Raw genomic sequence first — 12,930 nt, forward strand, 5'->3', positions numbered from 1 at the left:
GTAATCATTACACTGTAGGCGATGAAATTATACTTGAGACTGTTTCACAGAAGTCGGTAGGGCCTCTGTAGCTCTGAGCGCCTTCTACTCCAGGAAGTCCAGTTTCGAGGAAAGCTCCTCTGAGAAACTGGAAACGCACTGGCAAAAAGGAGAAACGGCGCGGGACTGCAATCCCCACAAGTCGTGGCGGGCCGTCAGCATCCGGGACACCGTCTGCAAAGATCCCTGGGTATTGTGGTCCATTCCTTCGGCAGCAACCCTCTGCCGACGGTAAAATTCCTACCGAACCGAGGACCACAACTCCCAGCAACCCTTGCTGCCGTGCGGGGGGTCTTCACGTTCTCGTGGCGCGGCGCAGGCGCACTAGGTCCTCGGCGCGGACCGCGCAGACTGAATAATAAAAGGGGAGCGGCGAAGAGGCAGGAAGACAGGACCATGTCGAAGGGCCCCGGGCCCGGCGGCTCCGCAGCTTCCTCGGCGCCCCCGGCCGCTACCGCTCAGGTGCTGCAGGCACAGCCCGAGAAACCGCAGCACTACACGTACGTAGAGCCCCCCCCGCCGCGCGCGCACGCCTGACGTCAGCGGCCAGCGTGAGTCACGCGCGCAGGGAGAGCGCGAGGCGGCCTCTCCCTCCCCCCCTTCCTCCTCCGGCCCGGCCCAGACCGGTTCCAACCTGCTGGGGCCGGTCCCAACCGCCTCTAACTGCCACCAACCCCTGGTCGGGCCGTGGGGCGGGAAGCTCGGTCCCCGCCGCTGAGTGGGGAAGGCGGGAGCGCGGGGTGCGGAGAGCACACATCTCAGGCCAGGCCTTTGAGGCCTAACTGTTCCTCAGACCGTAAAACCACAGTCTCAGGCACTCGCGGGGGCGATAAGAAGCCCAGGACACGGCCAGGACGAGTGCCCTGGGGGGCCAGCCCTAGGGCCGCTGTGACTGACGGTTGGCGCGAGGTCCTGTCAGGCGCCCCGCGCACTCTACCCCGGAGGCCTTTTGTGTCCCCGAAGCCCGTGTGTTGCGTACGGCGGCCCTTCTTGCTGGAACTCGCGGGGACAGCTGACCCGGCCTGAGTCCGGGGCCACGAGGGCGACGGGGTTCGAGCGTGTCCCCAGCCCCAGCACTCCCACCGCAGGAGTCCAGCGAGATGGGAACCTGCTGGTGTCTGAGCGGAGGTCCCCGTCTCCTCTTTATGTCCTTTCAAAGCACGCTCAGCGACCACCTAGCGCTAGGTGCCTCGGAAGAAAGAGATACAGAGGCGGGCCCTCCTGTTTAGCAAAATGTTGGTTTCCAATTTCCCTGATGCTCTTCGAGTGCCTCCCAGGTGCTGTGTATGTTTAGAAGGATCCCCAGGTGGACCTGAGGCTGCCTGGAGATTTGGAACCTGGGGGTCGAAAAACCCTTAAGAGCCACACAGTAATGCCGCCTGGTGAGCCGAGCGCAGGGAGCCCCTGTTGGAGTAGAAAGAATCAAAACTAGACAGGAGGAGCTCCTGTTTGTCACTCACAGAAGTAAGCCCCATTGGGAAACTGTTCTGGGATTGGGGGACATCGGTTTTAGAAAGTGTATTGGTTTCTTTGTGAGATTCCCTGCTATTGGTTGAAAGGAGTGGAAGCTTTTTCTTGGCTACAGTCCGACTCACGTTAACCATTACTTTTCTATTGAGGCCATTGCTTTGCTGGTCCTTTATTACTGGAGTTCTTTCGGCCATTCTTCCATTGGTTTTGGTGAAATGCTCTTACCTCCCGAGAATACGGATCAAGTTGAGTGATGTGGTCAAGCAGTAGTATGGTTTTGATTTGAAAATCTGCAGATTTCACATAAACTGGAGCGTCTTTATATAATCTGTGGTTGCTTGGATCATATATTTCCGTAAAATACGTATAATATCTTGAGTAACGTTTCGGCAACCTCTGTATGTTGTTACTGAGTATGCTGTGGAATTTATATTGGAAGGGCTTTCTTATAACTTTGAGTTGACAGATGAAACAAGGTAACATCTGTGTAAGTGTTAATATCTGAGTTTTTGTCCTACAGACGCTCATTTGTTTAAAATCTGTCTTTCCATTCCTTGTTGGGTAAGTGCAGAGTAATCATCAGTCTTGGCTGTTGCGGTGGCTTAGTAATCAACAGAAGTAGATGAAACAAACGCCCAAGCCTGATTGGGTGGATTGGAGGTTGTAGGTGTTGCATCTTCTATTTCATGTTAACTGTTCATTTGTGTGTATGTTTGTTCTCATGAGCAAAAATCAGAGGTGAACATCTGTTGTCTTCCTTGGTAGATTTATGGGCATTCAGATGATTTGGAAAACTTCATTCCCCTGTCATGCCAGCTCTGAGTTGCAGGGAGCTTGAGCATACAGATGATGGCACCTGTACCCTTACTGGCACTGATTTTTTTTTTTTTTAAGGTGAACCCATTTGTTATCCCTGGGGGTTAGGATACAGGAATATTTTTATTTTAATATTTGCTTTAAAAATTTGAGCTGGCCAGCATTTTTAAAAATTCTTCCTCATAAGCATGAACTTCCAGAATTTATACCAATCTGAATATGGCCTTATGTTGCATCGATCCCATTGTGGAATACAGATACAGACCCTTTGTTTTTTTAAATGTCTGTATTTAACTTTTTTTTTTTTTTACTTTTTCAAACTTGGACATAAAGTACACTAACTTTGTGTATTTTTTGTGCCTGATATTATTTGAGATTATGTGATATGCAATAATCTGGAAGAAATATGTGTTAAAATTGACTGCCACTCAGAACACCTGGCTGGCTCAGTTGGAAGAGCACGTGACTCTTGATCTCGAGGTCGAGAGTTCGAGCCCCATAATGGGTGTAGAGATTGCTTAAACATGAACAAACTTCAAAAATTTTAAAAAATTGAGTGCCATTCATCATAATGGCGGACAATCTTGGCAAACACAGTTGAATCCACCAAAAACAAATATTGCCTTTCCGTAGGCTTGTCTTCTTGCCCCCGCAAAGTCCTGGAGTTTAAACTATCTTTTTCCTAAACCAAGAAGATTATTCGTGACATAGTTTGAAGAATAATTATTTTGTTGGTCTTTTTTTTTCTCTAAATTTGTGAATAATCTTGCTTTAAGAAAAACTTTGAAATAATTCTTTTAGCAAATTGGTGTGGTAGGCACTTGTGCTAGACTTGAGGAATCCTACCCTTTAGAAAATGCCTATATTAGTTAACTCTTTTGTACAGCTTCAAGCATTTGATTAGCATGCAGTAAAAGGATAATGTGCACGTAGTAGTCCTCTTCTACTTGACATCTTGCTAGGTAATTTGTTTTGTTTTCAGAAAAAGTCCATCTTGTATATTGTAGTAGAATTTTATAAAAGCAGATTTAAGAATGGGAAATTTCAGAGCAATTACGTTCCAAAATGTATCTACTATTTACCTAACTTTGGACTTTTTGCTGTATAACAGTTACATTATTAAAAGTATATAGTTGAATAAAAAGGAAAAGTATACAGTTGAAAGATCACCAAAAAACCTGCCTTCCAAAATAACCAGGTTTCTGACTCATTATTCTGTCCCTGTAAGAGGTTGTAAGCCTTAAAGACATTAGATCGTTTTTGGATTCCTTCACCTGCAGTTGATCCTCAGACTTTTAATACCTTTGGGGTAAAGGAAAATGAAATTCTAGTTCAGTGACCGTTTCTTGGAGTTTCTGGCCACTGGGTGATTTCTTACAGGTAGACAGAGGATAAGTGCTTTATGACCTCATCTAGCCACGTGTCATTTTAACTTAGGACTGTTCCCTGGGCATCTTTAAACAAGGATAACTAGCAGTATTTCCATACATAACTATGTTGAGGCAAATTTGTTAATTTATACACTGTATAAATGTCATGACTTCACTTGATTGCATCTGACTGTGTTTTGGGAAATCCAGGAAATGAAATTGTATTTAAATCATTATTGCAAATGGCAATAAAATTGTAAATACATTAGGAGAGTACAACTTGTTGTGCAACAGAAGTCACTGGAAGTGTTGCTAAGCAACCTCAGCAAGCATGAGTTAAATTACCAATAAATATTTCTGTATCTTGTTTACTTGTTTATCAAGTAGAACTAATTTTTTACAGGACAAAAATTAAGAGCTCGTTGTGGCCATCAGTCAAGCCCACAATATCCCCATTAAGAATTAAGTGCCCATGCTAAGGGTAGAGTCAAGCATAGCACCTAGTTGATATTTGCTATGATCTAAAGTAATGATTAAAGTGAAGATTTGCTTAATGGTTAAGTTTTTTTGTTTTAATCCAGCTATGTTAGATACTAAAGAAGGCTTCCCCACAATCCATTTGCATCTGCTTTGACTGGTGGTTTCTATCAACCTACAAAGACTGACTTATTGGTGAGGGCAGCTGGACAACTCTGAGAGCAACTTAGAGAAATCCATCTTGGGCACACTCTATAAAGGAGCTCCTTCTCTGGAAATAGCACCCCAGATAAGTGCACAAAAGCAAGACACCCTCGTGGACCTACTTCCTCCCGCTTTCAACACCCTGATGCCTGAAGGTGAGGTCTCCTTCCTGTGTGTCTTAGAAGCCATGAGCTCATTTAGGTAATAAGAGCCCTGCAGCAGCCTGAGCACCACACATCTGCAGGCTTTCCTGCCAGACCTTTGCCTAAAGGTTATTTTTCTCATTAGGAGAGGCTCTAGGTCACAAGAATGATAAAAGTAAGGTTGCATTTAAAGCTACCTTACTTTAAATACTGGACTGGTGTAGGGATTATTTTCCCAAACGGGGCAGTATTTGCTTAATGATTAAGTTTTTCGTTTTGTTGTTGTTGTTTTGTTTTGTTTTGTTTTAATCCAGCTATGCTTGATACTAAAGGAGGTTTTCCCACATTTGCATCTTCTGTATTTTGAAATTGCAACTATGGACAGTTGTGGCTAATCCTAGTAGATTGTCTTCCCTTCTTTTAACATCTTGGATGAATTTGGGGCACACTAATGTGTTATGTGAAGATGGATGTTGAATGTAAGTTTCTCTGCCATTCTTAGACAATATATAAAAATTACATTAGTCTGATTGCTAAAAATGCCAAGGATTTGGGTTCAGTAGCCTTTTTGTTTTCTTATCATATAGATACTGTGTAGATTCACCCCAGCCTGCCATCTTAAAATACCTGCATGGGCCACAGAATATCTGCGGAGAAAGTTTGGGTAAAATCAGTGCATATGATGATAGGTATGGGGTTTATTTTGGGGGTGATGGAAATGTTCTAAAATTAGGTAGTGGTGGTAGTTCTACATTATGGTGAATATACTAAAATCCACTGAGACATACACTTTAAAATGGTGAATTTTTAATGTGACGTAAATTATATCTCAATTATTTTTTAAAAAGGGTTAAAAACCAGCATATAAGAATCTATCAGGCTCATATGGCCTATCAGGGCTTGGCAGCATTGTTTGGTACGGGAAAGCCTGCAGTTTGTGAAAAGCTCCTTGGTGCCCTTTTTCCAGCCTTCTCAATGGCTTAGTCCCTGTGTATCCATTCTAGGTGAATGCCCCCCTGTTCTGAGTCTGTGGAGAAGTGAATACTCAGCAAGTTTGAGACTCCTAGTTGTTGGTAGTTGTACTTCAAACTGACTCTGAATTGACAGCCGTTATAAGGAGCAAGCACGTTTTTCCCAGTGCCTTTGTAAAAATGAACAAAGTGGGTGGGAGGTAGAAGAGAAGGTTGCTCTTCTGCTGAAAAGTAATGAATAACTTCTCAGGTGCTTTATGGTTGTTTTAATGTTCACGTAGACATTTCTTTAAGGACAGGCCATGTGTTTTAGGCATTTTTAATTGTATTAATAGCTATAATATTTTAGTTCAAATAATCACAAATTTTTTATTCTTTCTCTATACAATCCCTCAACTTTCACCCCTTTTTTCTTTGCCAGTGTGTAGAATTTGACAGCAGTATCAAGAGCTGATGAGGAGGAGAAGATGGAAAGGAGTCTAGCGACTTAAAAACCTCATAGCATTCTCTGTGAGGTGATCTTTTTCCTGTCGGGGGCTCAATTTACTTAGGAGATAAAGAAGATACTCAGACCTGTGACAGTATCATCATGTCCTATCTGAGCTTATTGAAATGTTTCTTCCCTTTCCTTAATCTTTATATCACCGTTTGCTTTTTGTGTTCTTAAGTGAACTCATTTGTTTCTCCTAGTATTTGAAACATTGTACGGCCACTGTAAGTTTTAACAAAATGACTTCTGACGAGGAGGGGAAAGGCCCACGTTCCCATCTTCCTCAGAAATTTTGGCCTACTCACAAAACTACCCCCATTGAGGAGAGGTAGTTACGCTTAGGAAAGAAGCGATGAAAACTTTTGGCTTTGTGTTTTGTGACTTAGAAGTTTTAAATACTGGTTTTTATACGTAAGTGTTTTGTTTTGTTTTCATTTTGGTAAGAACATTACTATCTCTTTTTGATGTAACTTTCACCACTTAGAAGTGCCAGGTATTTGGTAGCCTGCCGTATTAGGATTTGTGTAAGTTAGTCTGTCAAAACATGACAAATTAGAAAACTGTACCTGTATTTTCTTATCTAAAAAAAATCTAAAGCTTAAATTTTATTATTGAACTAAGAGTACTTTATAATGGGGGCACCTGGGTGGCTCAGTCAGTTAGGCATCAGACTTTAGCTCAGGTCATGATCTCACATTTCGTGGGTTTGAGCCCCACATCAGGCTCTGTGCTATTAGTGTGGGATCCCATTTGGGATTCTTTCTATACCTTTCTCTCTCTGCCTTTCCTCCACTTGTGCACACGTGCTCTCTCTCCCAATAAATAAACTTAAAAAAAAAATTAAAAAGGTACTTTATAATGAATACATAAGGTAATTACTAAATATTTAGTAGAGCATGTTAAAGTTAACATTTTTGGGTTTTTTTAATTTTTATTTTTTTATGTTTTAAAAAAATTTTTTTAATGTTTATTTCTTTTTGACAGAGACCGAGTACGAGCAGGGGAGGGTCAGAGTGGGAGACATAGAACACAAAGCAGGCTCTAGGCTCTGAGCTTCAGCACAGAGCCCAACGCGGGGCTCGAACCCACGGACTGCGAGATCATGACCTGAGCTGAAGTCGGATGCTTAACTGAGCCACCCAGGCACCCTGATTTTTATTTTTAGTAACTTATTTTTTGGTTATTATAATTATGGCCTGTCAAAATCTTCCTGACATATTTTGAACAGATTCTGGAGAGTCCACTTATGCATATTTGCTGTTACTCTTGTTTTTCTTTCTAGCTCATTTAAGGGAAGCAGAGTTAACAGCATGGTATTTAAGAGTACTGACTCCAGGGCCAGACTGATTGGTTTGAAGGCCAGCTCAGCCACTTACTAGCTGTGTCTTAGGCAAGTGAGTTCCCCTTTGTATGTCAGTTTCCTGAGGATACCAGTACCTGCTCTGTGGAGTTAACTAGGCCTAAGTTAATATATGTAAAGTGCTTAAAATAGCGCATGGCATTTAGCACAGCATATGTACCATTCTTACCAATATTTGACAAGGCCAAGTTACTGCTTTCAGTTTCATTGCTACCTCCTTCGATAGCCTTAACCAAGTGCCATCTTCAGCTACATCTACACTAAAGTAGATTCTTCAGAGGGCCCCTAGGTGGCTCAGTACGTTAAGCGTCCAACTTTGGCTCGGATCGTGATCTCACAGTTCGTGAGTTCAAGCCCTGCATTAGGCTCTCTGCTAACAGCTCAGAGCCTGGAGCCTGCTTCGGATCCTGTGTCTCCCTCTCTCTGCTTCTCCCTCGCTCATGCTCTGTCTCTCTCTTAAATAAATATACGTTAAAACAATTTTTTTTAAATAGGCTTTTCAGTTCCTAGGGCACATGTGGGTCATTGTTGTCTTCAGTATACTCCTGTTCTCCATATCCATTCAAATTTTACTTAAGTTGCTATTCTTTGTGTAGCCTTCATCAGGCTACCTGTATCTTACACAATGGATTTGTATTTAAAACTAAACAGATGTGCTCTTACAGGCCAAAGCCTTTGTTCCGCGGAAGTTTACAAAATAACACATCAATTCAAACGTTTATGCTAGAACATTCATCAAATTGGAGGGTTTTTTAGGCCAGCTGTGTACAGAAAAACTTTGAATCAAGTCACAGTGTTCTCTTACTTAGGGAAGAATGATCCAGGGTTTCCAGTATTCCTCACATATATTCTACAAAATCAGTGATGTGAGTGAACCTTCCATGAACTTTCTCTCCTCAGTTTTTTTTACCAGTTCCAAAATCTTTAGGCCAAGGAGACAATCCTAGGAAGCAGGGACATGTAGGACTAGTTGCACACCAACGTTGTATCATTCATGTTAGTTCTTGGGGCCAGGATGGCTCACTGGTGTCAGACCTTTCCCAATGAAGAATGCGCTGCAACTATTTACCTGTGAATGGTTCCCCCCACCTGGGAACCAAAGCGTTTGCTTGCTTAAGTGCCTGTAGCACTTGTATTGTAGGCTCCTGTGTATGTTTTTGTATGTTAGGACAGTTCTGTTGTATCTAGGAGGGGTCATACTGGCTCTGAGGTCCTACGATATCTGCTCTGGCTAAAAGCCAGGTATAGAATCAAAAGCCTACACTGAACGTTCAGACACACTCAGAAATTCATCAGACACTTTATTTGCCTGAATAATGTTTTAAACCAGGATCATTTCAGATTTGGAAACCAAATGTCTGTAGCCGTATAGTGCTTTCTCAGAATTGTCCAAATATTTGCCAACCAAGTTTTAGCTTTATTTGGTCTTGTTTTTTAAAAGTCTTTTTCTGGCAGCTCCCACTGGTAAAGTTATTGTTACATGGTTGTATGGTTTCTGGGTTATGTTTGGTGTCAGAACAGAATGTGTATATATATCCTTATAAACACTTAATCTAGAACTGTTAGTACTTTATCTTAAGCTCTTCAAAAATTAAAGATTTGCAGCAAATTGTAAAATGTGTGTGTGTGTGTGTGTATGATCGTATGCATATTTGGATAGTAATTTAGGATTCTTAATCTGCTTAACAACTCTTAAGGTATTCACCTTGGAATTAAATATTTTATTCTCAAACTTAAAAATGAAGAATTCTGGTAAGCCGTGGTCTATGACCTCTATGACTAAAATTTTTTAGGAATTCTGTATGGGTAGGGGTAATATTAATATGGAAACTAGATTACAGATGAGTATCATTTGAGGCTTTGCATACTACAGTGTACTATTTGACAATGACTGGCGATATTTTTGTTTTTTCTTTCCTTTGTTAGTTGCAGAATCCTATCACTTTGTGGTTAGATTTCAGTAAAGAATGTTAAAGAACAAGGTGCCTGGCTGGCTTAGTCAGTAGAGCATGTGACTCTTGATCTCAGAGTCCTGAGTTCGAGCCCCACATTGGGCATAGAGCTTACTTGCAAACAATGGTCCTCTTCTTCAATACTCTTTTTTTTTTTTTTTTGTTAAGATTCTGTTTGTATGGTAAAGCTTGTATGTTGCTTGAAAAAGATGCAATTCGGGGCGCCTAGGTGGCTCAGCCGGTTAAGCGTCCCGACTTCGGCTCATGTCACGATCTCACTGTCCGTGGGTTCGAGCCCCGCGTCGGGCTCTGTGCTGACTGCTCAGAGCCTGGAGCCTGTTTCAGATTCTGTGTCTCCCTCTCTCTCTGACCCTCCCCCGTTCATGCTTTGTCTCTTTCTGTCTCAAAAATAAATAAATGTTAAGGGGCGCCTGGGTGGCGCAGTCGGTTAAGCGTCCGACTTCAGCCAGGTCACGATCTCGCGGTCCGTGAGTTCGAGCCCCGCGTCGGGCTCTGGGCTGATGGCTCGGAGCCTGGAGCCTGTTTCCGATTCTGTGTCTCCCTCTCTCTCTGCCCCTCCCCCGTTCATGCTCTGTCTCTCTCTGTCCCAAAAATAAATAAAAAACGTTGAAAAAAAAAAAATTAAAAAAAATAAATGTTAAAAAAAAAAAATTAAAAGAAAAAGATGCAATTCAGTGTTTAGGAGACTGGCTGTAATAAAGACGAATATTTGTGGCTCATTAGAAATGTGTGCGTATCCCATTCCCCATGTGAGGCTTATGAACAGTCATCTGACTGGCCAGGAGAGTAGTGGGCTCTCCAGGACCAAGTGCTTCCTCGTGGCCCTCCAGGTTGGGGTGTGCGTGGCAGTGTCTGGAGTTTCTTCTGTTGGCTCAGTCTTTGGCTTGTCGCCCCCTTTTTGTTTGGCTCACATGTTGTTGTTCACTCTGGATATTGAGCTTTATCAAGTCTTTAGCAAATCTGGTCTCCCTGCACCATCTCCTCTGTTGCTTCTCCAGAGGCTGTCACTATTTTATTTGCAGTTTTACTCAAATCTAACCGCTTTGCACACGTGTCCAAATCAGGTTCTGCACATCATAAACTGGATGACATTCAAATAGTGATTTACTTTGCAAAAATATTTACCACAGTTCACTTTTAACTTAAAGGAAGTCTTCTGGCTTATTAGCAACATCTTTGATTTAATTTGGGGTCAGGATAGATTGTCAAGTTGTCATTAATATGATGGGTTACATTTCCAAAAGCTTTTTTTAAATTTTTTATTCTAAAAGCAATCCCCATTCAATAAAGAGTCCAGGTAACCCTTAAAATCAATAATACTGGATGTATTTTTCCTTCTAGTTTTTTTCCCCCCTGTTATAGTCTGGTGATCTACTTCTATTATTTTTCTGAATAAATCTTTAGTTAAGTACCCAGTTTTTGCCAAATAGTCATCATAATACCCCTTAGTTTTTGGAGGAAACAAAAAAGGGATTTAATGCATCTCTAGCGAGCTCCACACATTCCTAGGAATTACAGGGCAAGCCATCCCACTGGTTGCTTTTCTAGTCTGCCTGTGAGGCTGATCTCAAAATTAGTGTTCAGGGTGAAGAACAAGGCTGTACAGACATTGTGGGGAAGGTAGCTAGAGAAGTTACTGGTTCCTTAATTGCCAGGAGAAGCATGTAAATCAGAGATGGGAATTGCTTCTCTTGGTTTTGTCGGGTTTAGAATACAGCTGCTATGGACCAAACTTGTACCATTTGTGATGCTTTACAGCTTGGCTTTTTCTTGGATAGACAGACATATCTGGAACGCTTGCTGTGAGCCAGCTTGCAGAGGTGCAGAGATGAGTAGACATGGCTACAAACAGCTATGGTGGGGGCTATATGGGCTGTATTCATACATTGCAGTGGAAACATGGAAGGAAGGGGATTAACACCTGTGGGCAGGGGCAGGGAACCCTCCTCACGTGGAGGAGAAGCCAAAAAGGTGATCCAGACACCGGGAGTAATATGCTCAAAAGTATCGAGATGTGAGGGGAGGGTTATGGTGTGTTGGGGAATTCCAACTCTTCAGAGCAGAGCTTGGCAAACTACGACTCGTTTGCCACATCCAGCCTGCCACCTGCCTCTGTATGGCCTGTGAGCTAAGAATGTGTTTTACATTTTTAATTGTTGAAAAAGAATATTTCATGACACATGAAAATTATATGAAATTCAAATTTCAGTGTCCATAAAGCTTTAATGGAACCCTCTCCTTATTGGTTTACGTATTGTTTATGGCTGCTTTTACGCTGCAAGATTCAGCAGTGTGACAGAGACCATATGTGGCACTCTCCTTGCTTGGCGTTTCTGTTCCGTGTACTATAGGTTGCAGTGACAACAGTTATAACTTGACAGCGTTTCCAGTACTGGGTGTATCAGCATATCAAAATGTTTTATTTATTCTTTATTACCAGTGCCTACCAATTATGTCAGAACAAGAGGAAGAGAAAAATGGACTTTGAATGTCATGTCTTTAGGGCACAGTAGAGTGTGAATTATTTTGTTATCAAACTAGGTGGCAAAGCTGTCTTTAATAAAAGCTGTGCTGGGGTGCCTGGCTGGCTCAGTCATTGGAGCATGCAACTCTTGATCTCTGGGTTGTGAGTTCGAGCCTCATGTTGGGTGTAGAAATTTAAAAAAAAAAAAAGGCTGTGCTGAAAGGACCCATCCATTAACATTACCAGACTAAATAGTTGTCAAAATAATACCAACTCAAAGAAAGGCAATGGTCAGAAAAATCAGAAATTTACACTTGATCTTAGCCAAAAGGCTGAGAAACAATAGAAAAATTAGAAATTTTAAAGGGACTGAGGCACCTGGGTGGCTTAGTCAGCTAAGCATCTGGCTTCGGCTCGAGTCATGATCTCACAGTTCGTGAGTTTGAGCCCCACGTCAGGCTCTGTGCTGACAGCTTGGAGCCTGGAGCCTGCTTCAGATTCTGTGTCTTCCTCTGTCTCTCCCTGCCCCTCCCCTGCTCACTCTGTGTCTCTCTCTCTCTCTGTCTCTCTCTCTCTCTCTCTCTCTCTCTCTCAAAAATAAATAAACATTAAAAAAAGAAATTTTAAAGGGACTGTTTCATTACAGCAGCATTTCTTCACAAAAATGAAAATGAGGCTACAACTGAAGTAAGTTTCCCGAGTGGCTCATTTATTAGCTAAGCAAGGGAAGCCATTTACCAATATTGAATTAATTAAATTGTGTTTGATTGCAGCAGCTGAAGAACTATGTCTAGAGAAAACAAACTTGTTTAAAAGTGTTAGCCTTTCGACAAGAACAATTTCTCAAAATGTTGAAGTCCTTGGGAGCAGTATCAGTAGTCAAAAAACAAGGCAAATGATTTCACGTGGTTTTCCTTGGCTCTAGATGAGTCAACAGATCCTACTGTTACTCTTGGTTTCTTCATGGAGTCAATGTCTCGTTTGAAGTGACTGAAGAATTAGCATCAATGAATAGTCTATTTAAAACAACGACAGCTGAGAATATTTTCAAAAAACTGAGGACAACCTGAAGTATGATCTGCTAATAACTGTTACAACTGATGGTGGTAAGAATATTGTGGAGCAGAAAAAAACCTCACTGGACAAATTTGCA

The 12,930-nt window shown here is 42.0% G+C and overlaps 1 protein-coding gene across 5 annotated transcripts in view; it reads left to right on the top strand.

The window, feature by feature from the left end:
- The first annotated feature begins 358 nt into the window (after positions 1 to 358).
- The window catches only part of UNK (unk zinc finger), a 32,737-nt gene continuing 20,165 nt past the window's right edge, over positions 359 to 12,930 (top strand). For 2 of the 5 annotated variants that reach the window (XM_060645363.3, XM_060645362.3), the window contains exon 1: positions 359 to 539. In XM_060645363.3, the coding sequence (XP_060501346.1) occupies positions 436 to 539 (104 nt within the window). In that variant the 5' untranslated portion in view covers positions 359 to 435. Of the gene's footprint in view, positions 540 to 568; positions 1,504 to 4,276; positions 4,532 to 4,833; positions 4,999 to 5,106; positions 5,184 to 12,930 lie in introns of those variants that run through there. The other 3 variants (XM_060645358.3, XM_060645359.3, XM_078438145.2) reach the window with 3 other exon arrangements.

The sequence above is a fragment of the Panthera onca genome, chromosome E1, assembly GCF_046562875.1.
Source record: "Panthera onca isolate mPanOnc1 chromosome E1, mPanOnc1 haplotype 2, whole genome shotgun sequence".
Taxonomy (NCBI): Eukaryota; Metazoa; Chordata; class Mammalia; order Carnivora; family Felidae; genus Panthera; species Panthera onca.